The 24,840-nt window shown below is 43.8% G+C and overlaps 1 protein-coding gene and 1 long non-coding RNA gene across 5 annotated transcripts in view; one reads left to right on the forward strand and one right to left on the reverse strand.

Annotated features, from left to right (window-relative positions):
• The window catches only part of PPP2R5E (protein phosphatase 2 regulatory subunit B'epsilon), an 80,336-nt gene extending 69,712 nt beyond the window's left edge, over positions 1-10,624 (reverse strand). For 2 of the 4 annotated variants that reach the window (XR_014228760.1, XM_082317590.1), the window contains exons 1-2: positions 9,996-10,080; positions 7,010-7,173 (exon numbers count right to left, since the gene is read on the reverse strand). Coding sequence is in view for 3 of the 4 variants with exons in the window: in XM_082317590.1 (XP_082173716.1) it covers positions 7,010-7,166 (157 nt within the window). In the remaining variant the exon portion in view is untranslated. Of the gene's footprint in view, positions 1-7,009; positions 7,174-9,995 lie in introns of all 4 variants that reach the window. The other 2 variants (XM_082317589.1, XM_082317591.1) reach the window with 2 other exon arrangements.
• Positions 10,625-10,711: 87 nt separating this feature from the next.
• LOC309593132 lies at positions 10,712-14,986 on the forward strand. The gene is made up of 3 exons (XR_014228731.1): positions 10,712-10,873; positions 11,549-11,591; positions 12,118-14,986. It is a non-coding gene; the product is annotated as an uncharacterized lncRNA (long non-coding RNA).
• The last annotated feature ends 9,854 nt before the right edge of the window (positions 14,987-24,840 follow it).

Genomic DNA, 24,840 nt, shown 5'->3' on the forward strand with positions numbered 1-24,840 from the left:
AGTAAAGTACACTAATTATATTAGATCATTGGAAAATGTAGGAGGATGATAGGAAAAAATAGGCAGACATTGAAATCACAAAAATGGGATACACTGATTTAAAATTTAACAGTCTTAGTTTTGGATGGTTTGCTTTACCTAACTTATGACTTTTTAATGAGGGCGAGGGGGATGGGAAGAATACTGTGAATTACATGCAAGTTTTCTGTCCAATTTCTCAAGATAATAAACACGTATTCATAAGGCATATGATCTTTTTAGTCATCTATATGTATGTCTTCATCCTCTGGACACTCCCCTACCATTACAGATACTGGCAGAAACACAAATGAACTCCCCCTGCCCCTTTCACAGGTAATACTGAAATTGCTGTTTTCACATGTCCCGTACTACAATATACTTTTTTCCAACCAATTTCTTTCTAACATTGCACTCCTACTGATCCACCTCTAGAGACTTCTAAGTAAAAAGACTACCTATACAAAATGAAAGTAAAATAATCCTCCAATAAATAATACACCTATCTCATGCACACACAACACTATCTTCCTCGACAGAACAAGCATGATTTGAGGTATGCCACCAACTTGGTTAACAAACCTGGGCTGGGTTCGACTAAGGCACAGAGGTGGAAGTACTCGTTCCCAGAAAAGGGCCCTTCACCAGGACTGCTCTGCCACAAACCAGTTATCTAGGGGACCTGCCAGCCTTGATGATGATACCAAAAGCCTCTTTAAAAGTGAAGTCGAAATCAAAAGCCATAACGCACTGCAAGATACACCAGGCAAGAGCACACAAACATTAAAAAATGCATGTGAGACTGAAACATATATAAGAGTGCACATATTGAAAACGCAGGACAATTGTATCGCAACTCCCATATGCACTTCTCGTCCCATTCCTCTCCACTTAAAACAAAAAAAAAGGCTGCTTTTAAAGTGTTATATTGCACATTAGTCATATCAAAAAAACATAACTCCAAATTAGATTTAGTCATAACGCAATAAATAAAAATATAGTTAAATTATCAGAAAAGCTAAGTCTTTACTTGTAAGCAAACGGAGCAGCTTTTTGGCTTGTGGCTTTTGAAAGCCTAAACTCAGCCCAACAGAGCCCCAGAAGACACATCTTATTTTCTAAATACATTAAATGTTTGTTTACAAAAAGATACAATACACATACTTCTGTTAATTAAAAAAACAAACCAAACAAACAAACAAAAAAAAACCCCAAAAAACAACAGAAACAACTTACTTTCTCTATACTTTTTTTCTGGAATAAGCAATACTGAAAATTCCAGTTCTTCTTACTACATTTCCTAAATATCAGGTTATCCCTCAGACTTGTACAAAGCATCAAAACATACCATCTCTTCTATTTTTCTTTCCTGAAACATTTTTATTACCAAATGAACAACAACAACGCTGACTTATCTATCTGTTTTTGCAATACAGGCATGTATGTTCACAGAAGGCAACAGACTGCATTAAAACACTACCAAAACAAGCCATTTCACTATATATGACTCTGCCCCTAGGGAAAGGAATGAGAGCAGATAAGATGTGACAGATGTGTAGTCACGTCACTTAATACACTACTGGAAGGTGCTCAAATCATTATGGTGACAGGCATAGTATAAAAACTCGCAAAGAATGGACTAAGCATTTATCTCGTTTTCTGCATACATGATTCTTATAATCTAAGAAGATACTAAAGTCCATAAAAATGGTGTTTGGGAGAAGGCAGCCTGCAAATGTCAATATGCAACATGGTTATACAAAAAAGAAAAGAGGGGAGCATAGCATGTCTGGTTTTGTCAGCAAAGCCCCTCCATCACGAATATGAAACACATCTAAGATTGAATTAGAGGTCAGTCCTCTAAAAATTTCCTGTATTGAAATATTTCTGAAGAGGTTTAATTAAACTTGAAATTTACCCAAAACAAGAAGTTTAAATAAACTTAGCAACTGTAGATCTCCAAACTGATTTCATTTCTCTGAGACTTTAAAAAGCTCTTTTGCTGAAATCTCTTCTCTGTTCTGGTTTGACAGACCCAAACAATAAGGATAAAATTGGAAATCATGTAGTTACTGGACTGAAATAATAGGACTAGTCACTTGTTTGAAGATAAGTGTAAACCTTAGAGTTTAAAAAATTAGGACTTTCAGGCAATTGGCCAAGAAAAGTATGAAAAATGCAGGAGAAAATTGTTTCCTCACTTCTTTCAAGTTTAATAATCCTGAATGTTACAAATATTAATGTAGGTCAAGAATATTTCCAAACAGTAGCATAATTTTTAACTACCAATGTCCCTTCAGCAGGGGCCAATACCACTGCTGTTTCAGATAGCTTGTTAGGCCCAAATCCTGGAAATTAATCTGCACAGGTAGATCCCTGTGCCTCTGGGAATCCGCATTATGTCAAAGAGGGAAAACTAACTCACAGGATCAGATTCTTAATTTGAAGCTGGACCACTGTAACTCATTATGACACTAATCATAAATGTCTCACCAACACTCTCTGCTCCCCATCTGTTTGTTTTATCTTATTATAGTTTTATATCTCAATCCACGGGACTAGCTACAGCAGTCAAATTAAGCACCTGCATATGCCTGTTTCTGCAAGACCAGGTCCTCAGACAAAGGCAACATTTTTCTTGTACTTGTGCACACGCCTAGTTTATTCCCTGAATGGGACTACACAACAGAATGAAATAACTGTAACATCAATTTCTTCATTTATACAAATACAAATCTCAATGTTTTCCAGTAATCTAGCCATTTAAGCCAAAGGATAAACTCCATTCACCTTCTGAAGTGCAGCAGCTAGTATTTTCAATGGAAATGACCTGCATATCAAAAATGACCTGCAAAAGTATAAAACTGAGCTTCGAAATTATTTAAAGGAGCATTTGCTTCTTTAACGTGCTGTCACAAAACAATGAGAAAAATTCATAAAATAATACTCATTGCAGACTACAAAGTCAAATCCACTGGCACCGACAGATCCTAAATTGAGACATGCTGAAGGGGGGCAGCATTCAGGTACAGCATCACTCCAGGCCTCCCGCTCTTCTACTCTCCTCTATGCTTCCAAGCCAGTCACTGTCAGGCACAACGCAGTGGGACTAGATGGACCTTTCTTTTGACCCAGTATGGCCATTTGCACATTCTTACAGGTATCCCACAGAAAGAAGCCCCAAATATTTTAATGACAAATCCACTAGAACTAATCCTAGAATCCTACTTTTAATTAAATTATAAGACACACATTAAGGTGTGAGGTTTTTGTGAGGGTTGGTTTGTTGGTTTTTTTTTTTTTGCAACTTCTCTCTTCTTATGAAGAAGTAGGGTTAAGAACTAAGCCAAAGTGCAATTACACATTTATTACACATTTCAATACTCTGATTAATAAATTTGTCAAACAGGTAGAGGAGGGAATGTGGGAAATGTGGGAGTCTGTTATAGACCACCCAACTAGGATGAGAAAACAGACAAGGTATTCTACAAGCGGTTGGCTGAAGTCTCACAATCTCTAGCCCTTGTTCTCGTGGGAGACTTCAACTTACCAGATACCTGCTGGAAATACAACACAGCAGAGAGAAAGCAGTCTCGGAGGTTCCTGGAGTGTGTGGGAGATAACTGCCTCACGCAGCTGGTAAGCGAGCCAACGAGGGGGGTGCCCCGCTGGACCTGCTGCTTACAAACAGAGAGGGCCTGGTGGGCGATGTGGTGGTTGGAGGCTGCGTTGGGCTCAGCGACCATGAAATGATAGAGTTTTCAATTCTTGGAGAAGTAAGGAAGGGGGTCAGCAAAACCGCTACCCTGAACTTCAGAAGGGCAGACTTTGGCTTGTTTAGGAGTCTGGTTAACAGAGTTCCTTGGGAGGCAGTCCTGAAGGGCAAAGGAGTCCAGGAAGGCTGGATGTTATTCAAGAAGGAAGTCTTAAAGGCACAGGAGCAGGCTGTCCCCATGTGCCGTAAGATGAGCAGGTGGGGGAGAAGGCCCGCCTGGCTGAACAGAGAGCTTTGGCTGGAACTCAGGAAAAAAAGGAGAGCCTACCGCCTTTGGAAAATGGAGCAGGTGACTCAGGAGGACTACAAGGATGTTGTGAGGTTATGCAGGGAGAAGATCAGAAAAACGAAGGCCCAGCTAGAACTTAAACTGGCCACCGCTGTTAAAGATAACAAAAAATGTTTTTACAAATATATCAGCAACAAGAGGGCCAGGGAGAATCTCCATCCTTTGTTGGATGCAGAGGGAAACATGGCCACGAAGGATGAGGAGAAGGCTGAGGTACTTAATGCCTTCTTTGCCTCAGTCGTTAATAGTCAGACTGGTCATCCTCAGGGTTTTCAGGCCCCTGAGCTGGGAAATAGAGACAGGATGCAGAACGAAGCCCCAGTTATCGAAGAGGTGGCAGTCACTGAACTGCTCCTCCACCTGGAAGCGCGCAAGTCCATGGGGCCACACGGGATCCACCTGAGGATAATGAGGGAGCTGGCAGAGGAGCTTGCCAAGCCACTCTCCATCATTTATCAGCAATCCTGGTCAACCGGGGAGGTCCCAGATGACTGGAAGTTAGCACATATGACACCCCTCTACAAGGGTCGGAAGGAGGATCTGGGGAACTACAGGCCTGTCAGCCTGACCTCGGTGCCAGGAAAGGTCATGGAGCAGACTGTCTTGAGTGCCATTACGCGGCACGTGTGGCACAACAGGGGGATCAGGCTCAGCCAGCATGGGTTTATGAAAGGGAGGTCCTGCTTCACTAACCTGGTCTCCTTCTATGATATGGTGACCCGTTTAGTGGATAAGGGGAAGGCAGTGGGTGTTGTCTACTTGGGCTTCAGTAAGGCCTTTGACACTGTCTCCCACAGCATTCTCCTGGAGAAGCTGGCTGCTCACGGCTTGGAGTGCACTCTGTGCTCGGTTAAAAACTGGCTGGACGGCCGAGCCCAGAGAGTGGTGGTGACTGGATTCAAAACCAGTTGGTGGCCGGTCACCAGTGGTGTTCCCCAGGGCTCAGTACTGGGGCCAGTTCTGTTTAATATATTTACCAATGATCTGGATGAGGGGATCGAGTGCACCCTCAGTAAGTTTGCAGATGACACCAAGTTGGGTGGAAGTGTCGATCTGCTGGAGGGTAGGAAGGCCCTACAGAGGGACCTGGACAGGCTGGATCGATGGGCCGGGGCCAACTGCATGAGATTCAACAAGGCTCAGTGCCGGGTCCTGCACTTGGGTCACAACAACCCCATGCAACCCTACAGGCTGGGGGAGGAGTGGCTGCAGAGCTGCCTGGAGGAAAAGGACCTGGGGGTGCTGGTTGACAGCTGGCTGAATATGAGCCAGCAGTGTGCCCAGGTGGCCAAGAGGGCCAATGGCATCCTGGCTTGTATCAGGAATACTGTGGCCAGCAGGACCAGGGAGGTGATAGTGCCCCTGTACTCGGTACTGGTGAGGCCGCACCTCGAGTGCTGTGTTCAGGTTTGGGCCCCTCACTACAGGAAGGACATCGAGGTGCTGGAGCGTGTCCAGAGAAGGGCAATGAAGTGGGTGAAGGGTCTGGAGCACAAGTCTTATGAGGAGCGGCTGAGGGAGCTGGGGTTGTTTAGTCTGGAGAAGAGGAGGCTGAGGGGAGACCTTATTGCTCTCTACAACTGCCTGAAAGGAGGCTGTAGCGAGGTGGGGGTCGGTCTCTTCTCCCAAGTAACAAGTGACAGGGCGAGAGGAAACGGCCTCAAGCTGCGCCAGGGGAGGTTTACATTGGATATTAGGAAAAACTTCTTCACCAAGAGGGTAGTCAGGCTGCCCATGGAAGTGGTTGGGTCTCCAACCCTGGAGGTATTTAAAAGATGCATAGATGTGGTGCTTAGGGGCATGGTTTGGGGGTGGACTTGGCAGCGATAGGTTAACAGTTGGACTTGATGATCTTAAGGGTCTTTTCCAACCTTAACGATTCTACGATTTTATGATTCTATGAAATATACTTTCCCACAAAGGAAAAATGGGACTGACATAATATTAAGCCTATTAATCTTGCTATTTCCCAGAATTATCAACACCAACCATGCTTATTTTCGCTACTTAGAGCGGAAAAGAAGAATAGCAATCCACAAAAGTAAATAAAGCATTGGAGAATTCAGTGTAAAAGACAGACTTCTGAGAGGTGATTCCACCTTCCTCACCAGACAGACATAATTCTGAGAGGTGCTTTTGGCCCCTCAATTTGTACTGAAATTTGGTGACAACTGGGATTTAGGGGAAGCATTCAAGATATTGGCATCCTTTCAAGGGCAGTATGCAGGATCATAATTTTCTTTCCCAAATTAGAGGTTAAATCTGCCAGCAGAAACTCAACCGGAGCTGGGATACGCAGGCTCTCAAAACAGTAATGTCTTGCCTAAGACCCGACTGGCAGCATCTTTCCTCTTGAGAGGCTGCAGCTCATGGGACCTCTCGATTTCAAAACCCAGCAGAAGCCAGGAGCTGGGAGCTACCCATGCACAAATGGTATGAGAGGGGGTCCCATCTCCCCACTAATACCTTGCTGTAGGACATTCAAAACATGCCTGTGGGCTCCATTTGGCACCACTGTCACAGGTTGCAGACCCACACGTCAAGGAAGATATTAAAAGATATTAAAAACCTGTTTCCCTCTGCTCACAAGTCAATTTACCCTTACCAAAACTATTGTTCATTTACATCAGCTGTTGAGGATTCACAAACTAAAATACTCACACATAGCCTGAGTGCCTTGAAAACTCAAGTCATGGCACGGGTTAACATTAGCATTTAAAACTTTCAAAAGTATTGCAAACAATTACCACACCCTCAAGTTACAGATAAAATATTTTGTAGAGCTTAAATACATACATTTCTGGCATGAAACATTTCTCATTGCTGGCAAAATTTCCCTGCAATTTCTGGCAATAGAATACTTTGAGTTTAGAAGTTGGCTGTAGAGTAAAATTGTTTTATTTATTAAAAATAATTCTTGATCTTACCTTTTAGCAGAGGCAGGGGAGTTAACTCGATCGGCTTGCCCTGAGACCTAAACTGGGAGGAACTTTGTGACCTCTTCTGTCTGGCTTTTCTGACGGACTTCCGAGAAAATCCGTCTACTTTATCCACTGATGGAGGAGTAGTTGGTGCTGAGGACATATCCCTACTGAAGGAAAACAAACGTTACAAACATATTCCAAATGGATGAAGTGGGTAATGATTAAACCAAATTTTCCAAAAATCTTCTTCTTTCTGCACCACTCTCCTGCTGACAGCTCACCCAGATAGACTGCTAACCCACCAACATGCTTACAAATTGTACGGAATAAACTTAATTGAACAGTGTAATAATTCTTCTTGCTCACTTTTTTATCTGTGTCTCCCATTTGCTAAAAATCCTGCAACAGGAAAAATTCAGACCTAGTGCTGACATCATTATGTCAATAGAACCTCATACACCTGTAGACTTGACATAGGATTGTAGCCTTAAACTACATATTCTTTGGGACAAAGTAATTTAAACTCATTCTGCAAGGGACCATGCATGCTAAAGAATGGGTACACAAAAAGGTACAAATGGTTTCTTGGCATTAAAGTCATCAATATGCATAGGACAAAAAAAATAGGACAGAAGAAAAATACAGTTTATTTGCCACACCTACATACAAGATTTTATAGAGATTTAAGAAAGTATAGCAAAAAGTACTGCTATGCTTCACAATTTCACTAACGCTGACAAACTTTACATATTACTTCTTTATTGTCCATTTTAGAAATACTCAGTTATTTTCTTGTGAGTCTCTTTCCACATAGTTATTCCACGTTCTGGCATTCCTGTAAGAATAGCAGCGTGGTAGCCATAACTGTTCTAAGGGCATAAGCCAGACAAGGTTTGCAGGGAGAGGCAGAGAGCCAAAAAAGGTTTCTGCAAGCAAAAGTTTGTTTGCTTCCCAACTCCATCAGCTGGTCTAAGAAACAAGCATTGCTTCTTCCTATAAAACTTGCCTTGGTAGTACTCCTGTAGCTGATTCCATACTACTAAGAAATACCAAGAGGAAACATTTTAACAGTGAATTAATCCGTCCAGCTATTGTACTTAGCAGTCTTGTCCTGCCTGTTAAAAAGGCCCATCGCATCTTGGTGAAATACATGAGTAATACTTAAGGGAAACGAGATAGGAGGAATTTAGGCCTACATATTTCAAGCAGCTCTGGGTACAGTTAACTTCACCAGCATGTGCACCTCTACTGAAATCAACAGAACTATCTGCATTAATAACACAATTATTAACAAGAGCAGCTCTGTTGACTTCCGTAAGGCTACAGTCGTGCAAAGTTAAGCATCGGCATAAGCATTTGCAGGATCAGGGTCTTAGAACATGTCCTTGGAAAGCATTACTCATCCTCAATGTCTGTTGACTTCAATTAGCGAAGTGACTCGTATGCTAAAAGAAGTTGATTCCACAATATAGAGAACACTTTCGAGTACTTATTTTATTAAAATATTTGGTTACTCATATGCTTCATAAATTATTAAATCCATTGAAACAGACATTATTTGGGTTTGTCTTTTGTAGGAAAAGCTTTAGAAAGTATGATTTACTACGACAGTGTAAACAAGTTCCAAAAGATAAGAACTACTTAATGCAAAATTACATATAAGTGCACAAAATCTATCAAAAATGGAAGTATAAACTCCATAGCTTCTTCGAGGAAGCATGTGCAGCACCCAGAAGCTGAACTGTGCAGCTGGCATTACAATAATGAAAAAACCTTATTCCATCTTTTTGATTTCTCCTGAGGTATTCTTTCACTATCAACTTATGCTTTCTAAATATAATATACTATCAGCAACATGAACCCATACCTTAAACTGGTCTTGTTTATCATCTAGAGAAAAAAAAAATGCCACCATCACCCGGGCATTCAGGCCCCAGCCAAGATTAATAAATAAAAAACTCAGATAAACTGAAATAGAATGGCCTGTACTTTAGCAACCCACTTCTAGGATTTCAACAGTCCGCCAAAAAACATGCAAACACAAAGTTACCTGTTACATAAACCAAATTCTGGAAGTATCAGCAAAAATATATTCTTTAAAACCTGAATTGCTTGGCCCTATTTCATCTGATCAAAAAGATTCACCTCCCCATCACGTGCACCATTAAAGTGTAACCATTTCTGCAGAAATGTTTGCACGCTCTCTCAAAATTAAATTACCAAAAAAAAATAATAATAATGGAGAAGGACTAAAGTAGATCACTTAAACTGCAGGATCATTGTGTCAGCAAGAAGCTTTACTGACACTTCTCTGCTGTAAATTTAGTAACAGTTTCCCTAACCTGCTTTATAAATTATTAAAATCTAATTCTAATTCAACAAGACTACATCCAGCCTAACAACCTTACAGTAAACACTGATCTTTTTTTCATCTCTCCAAATGAAGATTCGCTCCCCTGAATACACTATCACAGTGAAACACACTGTTTCAACGAACGGGGGGGGGGGGGGGGGAGAAGCCCCAGATTATTTATTGTGTGCGAGTGGGAAAGCTGCAAACCCAGCCACTGCTGCTTCTTTCTTTCGGCAGGGGATCTTATTTTATTCCCGAAGTATTTTGGTACATACGAAGCCACGCACATCAGATCTGCTGGTCCCCGGGGGGGAGGGGGGTGTAATGCACGGAGAGGCGAGTGGACGTGAAAATACCGACGGATATCAGCGGGGAAGGGAGCCAGCGGCTCGCTCCGCGCCCGGGGAAGCAGAGGTGTAATTAGCTGCCTCCCGCCCGCTGCTATCGGCTGTCATTTCCAGAAGGGAGCCGCGGAGCACCGCAGCTGGAACATGTCCTCCGCGCAGCCCCCCGCGCCTCCTCACCGCCGCCCGGCCCCCCCCCCCCGCCTCGGCCCGCCCGCGCCTCCTCCCCGCACCGCCGCCGCCTCGCCGCTCCCCCGCGGGCCGGCGCGGAGGGACGGAGGGATGGAGTTACCTTGACCCTCCTGGTAGAGAAGCCGGAGACGGGAGGGAGGCGGCGGCGGCCTGAGCCGGGCTTGGCGGAGCGCGGCCGATGCCTGGCGGCGGCGGCCCGAGTGTGGTACGCGCCGGGCTCGGTCCCTGCCGCGGCGGCGGCGGCGGCGGCGCAGGAGCCTGTAGGCCTCGGCGGCGTTGGCGGCCTCCCCAGCGCAGGGCGGCGTTGGCGGCGGGTTCAGGAGCGGGCGGCTGCTCGGGCTCCGCTCAGTCCCATGCACTCGGCGCGGCCCCCTGCCTGCGATGGCTGCTGCCTCACTCACATTCCCGGCGGAGCCCTGCGGAGGGGCCCTGAGGAGGCGGGGGGGGGGGGGGCGCGGGGGGGAGCCGAGTGCGGGCCGAGCCGAGGGGGAGCGGCGGGCGCGGTGCGGGCGGCCGGGGGGGGGCAGGCCGGGCGGGCGGCGCGGCGGTGCTGCGAGGGGAGGGAAGGCCTCTTCCGCCAGCGGCTGGCTCAGGTGAGAGGGGGGGTCCCGGTGGGCGTCGGGGTCGCGCTCCGGCTCGCTCCTATTGTCACTCTCAGCGGGCTCCGGCCATGGCACTCACTCACACACACTCACTCACTCACAACCGAGCCTGCTGCCACCGCCCCCCGGCCCGCGGCCCGCCCCCCGCGCCCGCCCACTGGAGCCTGCCGCCGGGACGCGCCGCCTCATTGGCGCCCGCCGCCGCCGCCGGGACAGCCGGGAAAGGGGAGCGCTGCCGGAGGAGGAGGCGGTGCCGGCCGGGGCGGCGCGCAGCGGCGGGCGGCTCGTCATCGCCATCGCCCTTCTCCTCCCTCTGCGGGCCGGGGGGGAGGCGGACGAGCGCCGGCCGCCGCCAGAGCGAGCCCCGTCGGCTGAGGTAAAAAAACCGGCAGGGCTGAGGTAAAACCCCGCTAACGCTGAGGTAAAGTCGCCGTCCCGCCGCACCGGGCCCTCTTAGCGGGGCCCAGAGCCCCCTTCCCGGGAAGGGCTGTGGGCGGGAAGGCCTCCCCCCGGCCGGCCGTGGGGCCCTGGGGCCGGCCTGGCTGTGCGAGAGGCGGCGGGGCCGCCGGAGGGACCCAGCCGCCTCGGGCACGGCCCGCGGGCCCCCTGCTCTGCGCCGCAGTGAGAGCCGGGAAGCCGCGGCTCTGCTCGGCCACGGGGTTCTGAGCCCCGCACCCCCTGCCCTGGCGGTTCTTCAGCCAGCGTGTGATTGTTGTCTGAGTCATTTTGCCTTTTTTTTTTTTTTTTTTAAGTGTATTTATATGTATAGCGGCCAGCACAACGAGTGCTTGTAAATAGTATTGTTAAATATCATAAATCTTGTTTAAATTTATTTACTTGATGGCTTGGTGTTTGGTGGTTGCTTGTTTTTTCTTTTTTTCCCCAAAAATACAACTAATGGTGTTGATATGGCTATTATGTTTTAAAATACTATCCACTGTTTTCCCTGTATTTCTGACAGAAGAAAAAAAAAAAAAAATTGACTCATATGAGCAGTAGTCCCCCTGTGTTGATATGACCAAAACCCTCTGAAGTATAGTCATTTTTTTAGGAAAGGAGCTCAAGGGCAGTTTGAGAGCTGGTTGCTTTGATGGGTGAGTCACGTCCCCCCTGTTTGTGCATGTAGTGAGTGCCTGAACCCTCTGAACATTATTAATCCTACAAAGGATACCTAGTTTTTGTCCCGCTCAGCTTCTTGACTCAGCTTACCCTGCAGGTGAGTGAGTACCAATGTTGGCATAACGGGGGAGGTGGGACTGTGGCAGGCTCGATTTAGAGTGATTTAAGATGTTGTGAAACTACTTTCAAAATGGCTAAGTTTCAGCCAGGTAAGTTCCTTGGTCCAGCTCACATTGAGGAACCTGGAACACTAGTTAAAATAAAAGCTCACTGCTACTGAACTATAACTGTAATGGATGTGAACAGTTTTGCCTCTCGTCTCTCAGTATGCCTCTTGCACATCTTAAGAAATATGTCTCCCCTAATTTTTTTTACCTGTTGACTAAGCAATTCCACTTCATTTCAATCCTTCCCTGTGTGTCACAGTTTTAAAGCTCTCAGGATGCTTATTTCTTCTCCCTGTGTTGTCTCAAAATCATTCACATCTTTTTTGAACTGCAGCACCCAAGACTGGACGCAGTACTACAATTAAGGCCTCGGCAACACCAGCATCTCCTGTCATGCCTGTCACAGACTACATTCCTGTTTACACATGCCAATACAGATACTTTTGAGTCAGTATGACCTATTCATAATTTTGCTGACCTGTTTTACCCCCGCATCCATTTCTGCTGACCTACCAAGCCAGTTATTTCTCCCTCAAGTAGACAGTAATGCTACTTGAGAAATGATTTACTGCAACAGCCCTAATGCTATCCCTTCATTTTTATTGCTGTACAGGTGTACAATCAAGCAGTCAAGACATCTTTTAAAATAAAATTCCACATGATTTTAAGTCAGAGAACTGTAGAATTTGTCATCCTTTGTAAATCAATTGCATTTCTCAGAAGAATTGTATTTTAAAAAAAAAACTTAACTAAGATTTAACTGTGCCACAGTTACAGAACGATTGTGTAACTCCAAATTTAGAAGAGAGATTTGTACATATTTGTAAATATTTAAAACTTTAAATTCACCTACACCAACTTGAACTAAACCAGCTAAAATAATCTAAATGCAAGCAAGGGTTGATAACAAAGAATGTAGGTCGGGGGGTTTTATACCAATCTAAGGTAAAATTTGCCAAAACAGTGTAACTTCTGTTGCCCCCATTAATGAGAGACAGAACCTGCAGATGCACACGTTTTGCTTTGTTATATGTACTTAATTCTGTTAGCTGTGTTTGTCAGTGCCATACTTTAATTCTCAGATTTATTCACTGTCCTGCGTGCTGCTTTTGATCTGGACTGAACGGTGCAGTGAGCAGCTCATAAAGTTATTGACAGCATACTCTGCCAAAGGGAAGCTCTAGCAGAGTCTGATGGCTAGACTGGCTTTTTAGGTGAAGTTGAGGGTGTCATTTTACATGGTTGTACTTTGGTCTTCCCAGTATGAAATGAAATCCATCTTTGTAAAGCACTAAAAATCTAAAAATGAAGCATGTGATGTGGGTATTTATTAAAATAACTGCCATAGAAGGGATAAAAATCAAGACTGCTGTCCAAGTCCACTGTCCTGTGCACAGAGAGTTTTTTACTTTTCAATTCTGACTTTGTATAATAGCTATAGAATTAGTTCTTCAGTATAGCTGAACAAGCTGGTGAATAATGCATTCAGCTAGTTTATTTCTTATATGAAAAATGCATCATGAGGTATGTTTTGTCCATTTTGATTGTGTAAAGCGTTTTTATGATGCGTTTTATATCAAGTGATGTTTGTATGGTAACAATTCAAGAAAAATACAGACTTTATGAGTGAATAAATAGAAACCTTACCTTTTCTTTATCACTTGGCCGGCAGAGTTTACAGAGTTGGCTTCCCTTTTATTTCTAGGTTGCTTTCCTTTTTTGACTTTGGTCTGTAGAGTCTCCATCTGTAAGGAGATTTAAGACCACAACATAAGATATGAATGTAAAACTGCTAATATTTCAAAGGGGTGCTGTTACTTGTCCTTCTCCTATTCTCTATTTAGTCTGTATTTTGGCAAAAATGCTACTTTAAAAATGATTACATGAATCCCAAGCAGAGATGGAGAAGAAATGAGTACTACAGGTGTTTTACATAGATGTGTATTTGTACATATTTACATATGTGTTTGTATAAATACATATAATGTCAGTTTGCAAGAATAAAAATTAACTGTCGTCAGATAAAGTTCACGTGAGCAACATCTCGCATACAAGTTTGTAGGCATATATATAAAAATATGCACGTGTTCAATACCTGCAAGCCTTCCTGAAGATCTACAAGCAATAGTAAGTTCTTTTGATCAGTATTTCTCCACTGCTATCAAAGGCACAAGACAAGCCTGTCCTTTTTAAAAGTTATACTGCCTTACTGTCCTACAAAAAGGATTTTTTAAAAATAGCTTAGAAAGGAATTTTCAGGGCCAGCTCCTCACCAGTGAGGCACTGTCCTTTTTAGCACCCCAACAGTCAGAACAGCAGTCAAGAGTCCTCCAAAAGAGATTTTGTACCAGTGACTCAGATTTGTGCCGCTTCACGTTTTTTTGTGTGACTGAGGTTCCACTATAGACCATCTGTTATGGCCACCCAGTCAGGAATACGGAGCTCGCATCCACGTTGGCATTCTGCTCTCTACGTAGCAGCTTATCAAACAGGATTGCTACATAGATACCACTGTGGAAGTCCTGCTCCATGGAGCGATAAACATAAATGGATCTAGCTGGAGCTTGTAAATGTTTCACGGAGTACAACTGACGTGTATTTGTCTACAGTAAGGGTCACATAATGCTACATGAAGGATCTCTATATGTCAAAAGGAGCATTATCGGGGGTACCATGGGATTAGTTCGGATATTCCCTGTTCCAATACTAGTAAGCAAGAAAAGACTTGATCTCCCCAGAGAACTAATTATTCAGACCAGCAGGAAAAAGACCAGAAAGAGAAAGCGTTATGGAGGAAGCAGCAGTGCTGTTTGAAGAGGCAAATCAGCATGCGAACAAGGCGTTTGTGATACATCTTTTAACAAAAATGAGCACAGTGGAATACCGCATCAAAGTAACTGTCCTGCTCCATCAATTTGAGTGAAACAGAACAATCAGATTTTTTGTTTACTTCTGAATCAAATTCATGTGTAACGAAAAACATTCTATGAAGTCTGTTTACCCTGCAGTTGACTTCCGATTCATGTTTTACATTTTGGGGACGAATGGTATGCCCAGCTTTTCGGCAACGTTTATAATTGCAGTACCGAGTTTGTGTAATAATAAGCAAGCGCTTATTACACGGACCTTTTGCCTACCGCTCCTCCTTGTACCAGCTATGTGATAACGCTGTCAGTGCCCTCAGGAGCTGAATTCCTGATGCATGTGTGGGGTAAGGATTTTAGGGTCACAGGCACAACTACCCGAACGGGAACTAATTCTTCCTCTCTGTTTATAGACGCTGCGTCATTTGAAGTCTGTTTCTGTAGTCAACATGGCAAGAAAAGTAGGAGCGTGCTCGCCTCTGCAGCTGGCTAGCTGCCTCCTCCTAGCACAACGCTGCTTTCACTTATTCCCCAGTTCACTTTTTTGTTCTTATTTTGTTCCCCTCCCCCAGCATCTGAACTCGCCTTCAGGCCCCGGGTGCTCCTTGAAGCCTAGTTTTCTGAATTTTTTGTTAACTCTCCTCCGCTGCCTGTTTACCTGTGCCTTCGGGCTTTGCGGCGTGCTCCTCAGCCAGCCTCCTCTCTCCAACTGTCACTCCCCAACTGCCTCTGAAGGTTCCAGCGCTCCCCCCTTCCCTTCCTTCCCTTCCCTTCCCTTCCCTCCCGGGGCAGCCGCCCACGGGGCTGCCTCTGGCGCCTGAAACTGCGCCTGGAAACCGAGCGCCTGCCTGTGCGTTACGTGGTCCCCTGTGCCACTGAGCAATGTCTGAATCCCAAGTGAAACCAGGTCTGCTTCCGCTTCTTCGCTTTGCGATCAAGTCTCGTTTCAGTTATTTCTGCATTTAATGCATATAAGCCAACGTATACGCTGTTGGGATCTCCCAGTATAAAGCCATCCTCTTCAGACGAGCACGCTCTGCTGTGGCCCAGCTTCCTACGTCACCACACCCCAAACCGAACAAATAAAATGAGTAAAATACCAGTGTGTGGTTAAGGTGTCCAGCAGTGCTCTAAGTGTGTGAACTGCTGCTCTCGGCGCTTCCCACATCTCCAGTGAAGCACCCAGCAGCTCCCTCCCGAGCTCGGTGCATCTCGTGGGTATAGCGGCAGTCGATAAACACTTGAGACTTTCCCCAAGTACAGAAACCCTGAGGACCGAGTAGGCTGAGATAGAGGTCTCTTGTTCTCTTTATTATAAAAGAGAACAAGCAAGTATTCGTCTCATATTTTTTTCAACTTGCTTTATCTTATGGTACAGCTTTAACCTATTAGATACTTCTAAAGTTTTCAAATTACGGCAAATGAAAGTGTTGTTCTGTAGTCTGTAGCTCTGCATTGTAGGGAATGCTTAACATCAGGGGGAATCTTAAAGCACTTAAAGTAAGTTTAAAGTACAAGTGCTAATGGGTTCCGAAGCTTGTGGTATGAAGCTGGGCAGAGGAAGGGCTGTACAGGTGCCGAGGGCGCTTCCACAGAGCTTTTGAACAACTTGTTAAGAGGTGTCGGGAGCAAAGCCACGTGGACAGAAGTGGCTGAGTGTTAGTCACAGGTCTAAACGCAAATCCTCCTGGGAGTCTGCTGGATGAGCAGGAGAGCCCTCACACTGAGCGAAACAGCGTCGTCCCCTCTCCATCCACCGCAAGCGGGGATTAGCCAGCAGCAGCACGGGTGCAAGCCCGTCAGCGCTGCTGGCTCTTCCCCGGCTGGCGGATACAGCAGTGGAGACGGTAGGGGAGCACTGGGAAGGGATCTGTATGAATGCTGCTGAAATAGGAAGGACAGGAAAAGAAAGGTTATAAAAGCATTTTCTAAAACATTCCCAGATCCACTGTCAGGTTAAACAAAGGATAATTTCACCACTGAGAAAATAGTGTGAATAAGGAGACTTCTGGCTCTTTCATGACCCTGTACGGGATTACAGATACCCTACAAATGACTAGCAAGAAAGGACTTCACATGAGACAGGAACTGGAGTTGAAATCCAAAAGCAATGAATCCTCAAAAAAGACAGAAATTGATTAGATTTAGACAGAAAATAGCAAAGAACCACCTAAACAATCTCCTGACCAAGCAGGCCACAGAAAACCAGAAAACTGAAACAAGAAGAGAAATGGTGTTCTTCTGTGCAAGTGCTGGAAGTTTAAAAAGTTCGTTGAAGAGATGAGAATGTCTCACTTTAAAAGAGCACGTTGATAGAACTGATTTTTAGGATACACTGAGAAGGAATGGCATTAAAGCCTCTCCAGTACTTGATGACAAAAAGAGATGAGAATGCTAAGGTTAGGAAAGGAACAGAGAATAAAACCAGAAACAACATTATACCCTTGTACAAATCCATCACGCATCCTTCCTTACCTTTAACTCTGTGTAATTCGCTGTAGACTGTATTTAGAAAAGAGAATGTAGAGAAAGCCAAGAAATAAGATGGCTTGGTACAATTCCCACACGAGGAGAGGATTAATACATTGGGGACCTTGAGCTCAGAAGAAAAAACTTCAGGCTGAATTTGATAGAGGTCTGTCAAGATTTTTGATGGAATGGTGATGGGTGAATGACTTATTTTTCAAAACTGCTTTGTATTATTTGTTCTTGTGTTATCTGGCAAGATGGAATATTACAAGCTTTCACGTCCTGTTACAGAGGCAGAGGGTATGAACAGGTTCAAATACAACAAAATTTTAAAAACCAGATGCCCAAGGGCACCAAGGACATTAAATTGCCTTTGTACTTTAACAGGCTACCATAATTGCAACATACAATATATATACAACACGTGAAGGAGTTTAGAAGCTTATTTACCACTAAATAAAAATGCACCACTATCAACTTTAAAAATCTGTTCTATAGAGAAGTCTAGACACCAGATTTAGGGGAAGATAGCTCAGTAAATATAGAAAAAATTGAGCCAATATAAAATCTGTGATATGTCATGATAAGATTTGGCATATTATCATTATTGAGTGACTTCTTTGACATGCTATCCAGTCCCCACAGTTAAGAGAATTTTCAACATTACCCAGTGTCAGGTGGGTCCCGGAAGAATTTATAGCAAGAATCAATAGCCAAGACTTGAATGAGAGAAGATCAAAAATAGAGCTGAGATTTTCCTTTTTAAGATGCAAGGAGGAGTTAAAACAGTGATTTGCTAAGGCACCAAGCGGCACCAGCAGACACCTCTGGAAAATTAATCTTCAGCTATATTTAGTACATTCAAAGAAACTGTGGCTCCCACTTGAGCCATTTCAGCTCAAATACAGATAAAAAATAATCAGATCACATAGACTGTTCGCTCATCTTGAATAAATAAATATTTAACGGAATTGTGCACTTCTGAGTCATGTTTAGTTCTAAAATGTGTCTTTCTAGATGAGCTCCTACCTCTGAGCAGATTCATCTCTAACTGCAGTTCTGTAGGTGTGCATCTGTACTTCACGTGTGGAAGTCCACCAAAAACATGCTAGACAATGAAATCCTAATATTGAGGGCTTTTAGGACACAAATGGGTAACGAGAGCCCTTCAAACAAGCTCTTCCCTAAAGGTTGTTGTAGAATAATTCCAGTGTCTTGCAGTTACTGGGTTCTAATGATGGGCTGTTGGACAGGGTTTTTAGTCCTGTAATATTTGTAAAGCTTAGTTCTTGGAATTTTATCACCATCTTGTAGCTTGAGTGGGAGATACTCCTGGGCAGCGCTGTTCAATGCCTGCCTGAGTACAATCTTAAAATGTGATTTTTTTCTTTTCACTGATTTATACCTAGGTCAAATTCATATTACGATCTTAGGTTCCTTTCTTGAAAACTCAGTGCAGCTTCATTTAGGACCTTAAAATACTACTTAAGCCGCATCCTGGAATATATGAAAATAAATTTTCTCTATCATCTTCTACATAAAACATCCTTTCTGAGTTACTGAACTTTCTCCCAAAGTACACAATTTTTGATCCAGAATTTCATTCCTTGACATTCAAACTGTTCTGATCCCATCAAATGTAATTCCACACCCACTGAAACCCACCTCCGGCCTTTTCCCAATGTGATCCAGCTGGTTTTGGGGGGATGTTATAGGAAGTTACACACTACCATTCTAATACACAACAGTGAATATGCTTTAGAGTTTTTTTTTCATAATTCCTGGTGTCGTTGCACTTAGCAAACTGTTTTGATACATACATGTAAGTAATTTAACTTGCCTCCTGTTCCCCACTACGACTCACTGCTTTGCTTTTAACAAATAGACACAATTACAACACATACGCATGCCAAAGCTTTCGTACGGTACCATTGCCTATCATCCCATTCAAATTGTTTCTTCAAGAAAATTACCATCTAGTGTTGGTCCTGCTGGTGATCATCTACAGGATGTTTCAATCAGAACGCCTCGTATGCAGAATTCTTTATTTTATTTTAGTTGCAAAAATATTTGCCATCTGAAATGTTATCTGCTTATTCAAGCCATTAGACAGAAATATAAGTAAAGTAGTCTGCTTTCAACTGAGATTTACAAAAATACTCCATTACCTCCTGGGAAAAAAAATGGTAAAAGACATTTGCAGAAAAAAGTAGGGCATCTATTGCTGCTACATGTTTAATTTTATTTGATTTACTATACTTAACTTTTTCCTTTGTTGGCAAAAACAACCTTCGCTGTTGCTAATGCTGTTTGCCAGCGTCTCCATCTGCATCTTTGGTTACTGCTTGGATTCGTTCTCCCAGCATTTGCAGGATTCTGCTTGCGTCCTCTGAACTCTCACGGGAGTTTTTCCCCTTTGGTGGTTAGCGTTCCCAGTGGCATGATGTTATTCACATTGTGTGTGACATTTTCCTGCAATTGAAGACACCTGAGCCCCGTTCCCTCTTGAGCGTCTTACGTGGTGTCGCTGATCACTGTCAATGATAAAGGAATGCCTCTGTCTCATTTTTAGAGGTCTTGGATTCACGCTGTACGCACCCATGTTTCGGTTTTGTCAGTAATGCCAAATCCCCTTTTGGAGAGTTTATTTAAACGAATCTCAGCTCATAATTTTGCCATGTAGGTTTATTTTGAAACTGGACCCTTCCTTATCTTACCTTTTGTAGATTATTTCTTTTGGGAGCGGTTTCCACAAAGCACCTTGGAAAGCAGCCAGTCTAGCCTCAAACTTAGTGCCATATTTGTTCCGAATTTCTGTCTGGCCTGTTTTCTGCTGACCTTTACTTAAATGATTATGTATATGCATGTGTGCACGTATATTTGTAATGCTTTCTATCTTGCTCAGGTTCAATTTTACTACATAAACCAAGCTTTTCTCTTGAGCTTTATGTCCCAGTTGTTTTATTAGTATTGTAACAAGTCTGCTCATACAAGGCACATCCACTGCACATCTGAATAAAAGTAAACATCCTGTTTCTCAGCCTTCTATAAACCCCAACAGATGGCTGCTGCTTTTACAAACTGTGCTGAATGGGATGGCTCACATTTCCCATGCAACAGACTTATTTCTGGAATCCAAACCCAGTATACTCCTTGCAGGTGGGAACATTGATCTAGCCACAAAGCAGTTTAGCCCAAATCAGTTCTCCGTGGCAACTCTTCATAGCTCAGACCCCCTTGCTTTTTGGAATGGATGTACAGGGGCGCATGCCTTATATTGCTGATCCATCCAGAGTTGCAGGAGGACTGGTAACAGCTTCCACATGTAGGTCCTTGATCATCAAGCCTGAAGGGCTTTGTGCCATACATCTGCTAGAACCATTGTGTGTTTATGTTTTTCCTGGAGAATAAGTATTTTTTGTAGATAGATGGTGTACCTTAGAATGACTGGATTTCACCTTAATGCTCAGAGCCCGTCCCTGCGCAGGATGCTGTCGGAATCGGCAGGAAATGGCGTACATTTTCTCTACCTCAAGATTCAGGAGACGTAGGCCAGCCGCGTATGTCTCAGCCTGATTTCCCTGCAGCAGCAGTGCCCTGACGTCGTCTGTGCGTAACTCCGTCTCTGGAATCAAAGGTACTTCAATGCCCGGGTGAATTAGCAGCAATGCCAGCTTGAGACTTGATCCTGCTCACATGTGCATTCAGGGACCAATTCCCACCTCAATTTTTTTCCTAAAAAGAAGCAACAAGGGAGCTACTTCGGCTGCAAGTCCTGACAAGTAGCATCTATAAAGGCTTAAAAACAGTCTTGAGTTTGTTTTGTCCTGAGGGAAAGGCAATTTGGGAGTGGGCTTCATCTTTTCTTGTTTAAAGCTTTTCTCCACTGAATAACAGGCTTGCTCTCAGCTACTTGTGCCCACTTTCTGTTGCAGGTTAGAGTATTAAGCATCAGAGCTTTTGAAAGACCACCTTGCATTCTTCTAGAACTTGGGTACTAATTTTTTTGCATGGATGATCTTCAATGGGCTACATGTCTGTCCGGTTGTGTTCAGAGGCCCTAAAAATTATGCCATTTGTTTAGGAAGTAATTCTGAATAATTAAGAAATTGCTGATGTTTCTCCTCCAAATATACTATTTACTGAAATAGCTGAGTGCAAGCTAGTCTAGCATTAGCTATCCTTGTGTACCTTCATCAGCCAGAACCTCTCTGATTCATGAAAACCTAATACACAATAGGGACATTTTCCTCCATCCTACCAATGTAGAAAGCCTGCAGTGGCTCTTGAATGTGTATTTTCATTAAGGATCCAGTAGACTGGTCACACTCCAAACCCCACCACGTCTTTATTATTTCCTAAATCAAAGTTATTTACATTTCCAATTTCCTTTACAATTCATTGTTTTTTTAACAAACTATTGTGAAGCCCGATTTCATGGTATTTTAAGATATTTTGTATCATGTCCCTTGCACTCTTATCACTTCATCATTAGCCGTCTTGCCCTGCAATTCGCTATTTGCTCATTTCAGAGCGACCCAGGAGGCAAGAACTGGGAAACCAAAGATTTTACAGGTCTCTCACCAGCGTTCTGCTCAATGAGGATATTTTTTGCATAACTCCCCATAATGGGAACATTCTCTTGGAGTAGTTTTTCTGTGGTTAAACAGAATGCACTGTTGGTTAAACTCTCTAACTAGTTCAAGTAAGAGATGAGACTCTGTTCAGCCTGTCTTCCAAGGGCTGCTTCTGTTTCCTTGAAGAGAGACTCCCTAGGTGGTTATGTCCGTTTTCCCACTGATGGGACTGAGTGTCATTGACTGGTGTAGGCAGCCAAAGAGTTTCTTGAGATAATGGCTTTTTTACAAAAGGTTGTGCTCAGAAAAATCAATATTACAGAAAAAAACAACTTATCAACATTTTCTGTTATATAGAGAGGAGATTCCATTTGCTTAATCTTATCGTGTGTCCTGGCCACAGAAAGTTGGGCACTGAAACCAGGTGGACTACCTGCATCCATTGAACTCTGCCAATTTAGTATATTTTCCTAATTGCAATATTCCCGTTCTTGTTTTGTTCTTTAATCCAGAAGAAAGATTTTAGGGCTGCTTGTACTGACCCACTTGCAGGTGTTTTTAAATAAACTACAAACCACAAAGTTGTATCTACTTCTTGCCCTTTTTTTGCAATTCTTTACCACAGCCGTGCCCCTTCGGCTTTTCCACTGAGTTTTTCGAACTCAACAAAAGCATCCGTGAACTATTTTCCCTACTACAGTAAGAAAGACACGCGTTTATGTGTCTAGCCTTCTCTTCTCGCCTGGGGAGCTGGACAGTGGTACAAACCTAGGTACTACAAAACCAGACCAACTTCTCCACCTGTATAAAACATTATGGTCCTGGCACAGGTATGCTTGAGTGAAAATGTCATGAATGATATCAGTGGTCACTTGCGGCATCGAAATCAGTTATTCCCCACCCAGAAAGCTGGATTAAAGTGTAAGCCAAGTCAGGACAGCGTATATAATTTCTACTGATGTTTGCTCTATGAAGAAGCAATGGGCCATGCGTACAGCCTTGCAAATTTTAAGTGGGAGAGAAGCTTCATATGAAAATGCTAATTGTAATCACAGCCTAAAACACACACTGCCAGAAGCCTTTAGTAAACACGCTCAGCCTCTCACCTTCTTGCTCCGTACTCGTACATAGACAGAATCATAGAACCGTTTAGGTTGGAAAAGACCTTTGAGATCATCGAGTCCAGATCCTGCGTTATGCGTACATCCTACATCTAGCTCATGTTTTTCCCCTATTAATTTGTAACTATTGTGCATGCCTTACAGCTGGCCAAAAGCTATTCTACCCAGGCAGGGGCTACATCGCTGCTAGAAAGGGTGAAAGCAAGGTCAGGCTAATCAAGCCCTTGAAGAGGGCAGCAGCCTGTGTGGCTATTAAAGAAGGTTACAGTAGGCTCAAACTGTTGAGGAGAGAAATACAAATAACTCCTTACGAGTGTAAATAAGGCACTTTCAAATGTGTTTAATTGCGCGTGCCTGTCTGAAAATCTGGCTCATCATTCTTCTTCCCGTTTCTCACTCAGAGGGTCACTAGTGCCCGAAAACACTGATAGGCCAAGGAAGCCGATTCCCCGTGGGAGCGTGACTCTGCTCCACGCAGACATTTTCCCTTCTGTCACTTGGCATAATCCAGTGTGTGACTTGAAAATTCAAAATATAAACAAGAGAGAGGAACCCGGGCCGATAATGTTGCGAGCAGAATTCTCAAACCTTCCCATAAGTGAAAAATACCTCTCCTCTAGAAATACCACCCATTTCTCCATTCCTTTTAGCTTAACTAGAACTATTGCTTTGCGGCTCTTAACTTATGAGGAAATGGGGGCAAAAATACCATACTCAAACCTATATCTATTAGACTGTAAAAACAGACTGCTCAATGCCTGCACTGCACAACACCCGATTTAGCAGGCAAGTTTCTCTCGTCTCATCGTTCTCATCTTCCTGCAAATTGCTTATTTCTTTTCTCTTCTTTTCTCAGGATCATTTTCTCCCGTAACTTTGTTGTTCTTTAGCGCCTTTTCAATATAGTTATGAAATATATAAGTATGTATTTAAATATATCTCTGTTCCTGCTGCTCTCATCTGTGTTACAGATGCAAGTTAAAAACCTTCAGTGTATTTATGCATCATTCTAAGGAGGAAAGAACGGTCCCCTAGACCGTCCTTTACTCGCTTCTGTTCCTCCTCATGTCTCAGGATGCACAAAGTTACTGCAGCTTTGCAGGTTTTTCCTGAAAATTGATAAATGATACACCTGAGCTAAACAAATGGAAAATATAGCACGAGCACAGACAGATACCTTCTGAAAGCCCAATGTGATGTGTTACTTTTCCATCAGTTCCTTATGGAACCCAGCGAGTGCTGACCCTCTCCCAGCGTGGCAACGAACAGCGGGAGGCAGTGATGTTAAGAGGTCTCTGGAGCAGTTGCTTAAATGATGACGGATCTTCTCTCTCCAGGTGAAGCACCTGGTTCTGCTCTGGAAGCTGAAGCCGGGGAGTTTCTCGCTTAGGGTCACCATCCTACGTGTGGAGATTCTTTACTAACGGTTATAGCACCTTCCTCAGCAATTGCTTTGGTCATTGCTCCACTACCTCTTTACACAAGCTGCTCTTCTGGTACTCGCCAAATCCCTCCAGCGTCCCTTCAGAGCTGTTAACGCTTACAGGACATGCTGCCAGCAAGGCACCCAGCGACCAGGGAAGCGGTTGCAAAAGCTGCTTGCTCCTTTGGCTCCTTCCTTTGCGCAGAGGAGCTCTTGTCTGTAGTTTTAGTATGAAAAATACTCAAGAACTAAGACAAAGACACTCAAGAAGCACGACACGTTTCACTCGCCGAGCTGCACCTGCAGCATGGACCGCATCCGTGCAGTCCTGAGACAACCCAGGGTTGCTGATGGCTCAAGTGTCACTTCAGAGCCAGGCTTAGATAGGTCAGGCTAGCGCAGGCCATTTAAGGGAGATGGTTTCATCTTTTTACGTGTTTGAACTTGAAGTGCAAACATTTAATGTTTCAAATTAAGGAAAGCTGAGAATTTACGGGAGTGTAGAAGGCATGATGCCTTTCAGAGAACTATTAAACTGAAATAACAAGAGTGACAACTTCTTAACTGGATGGAAGAGAAGGGAGTAGAATTCAATGAAAGTTG

The sequence above is a fragment of the Platalea leucorodia genome, assembly GCF_965183815.1.
Source record: "Platalea leucorodia genome assembly, chromosome: 7".
Lineage (NCBI taxonomy): Eukaryota > Metazoa > Chordata > Aves > Pelecaniformes > Threskiornithidae > Platalea > Platalea leucorodia.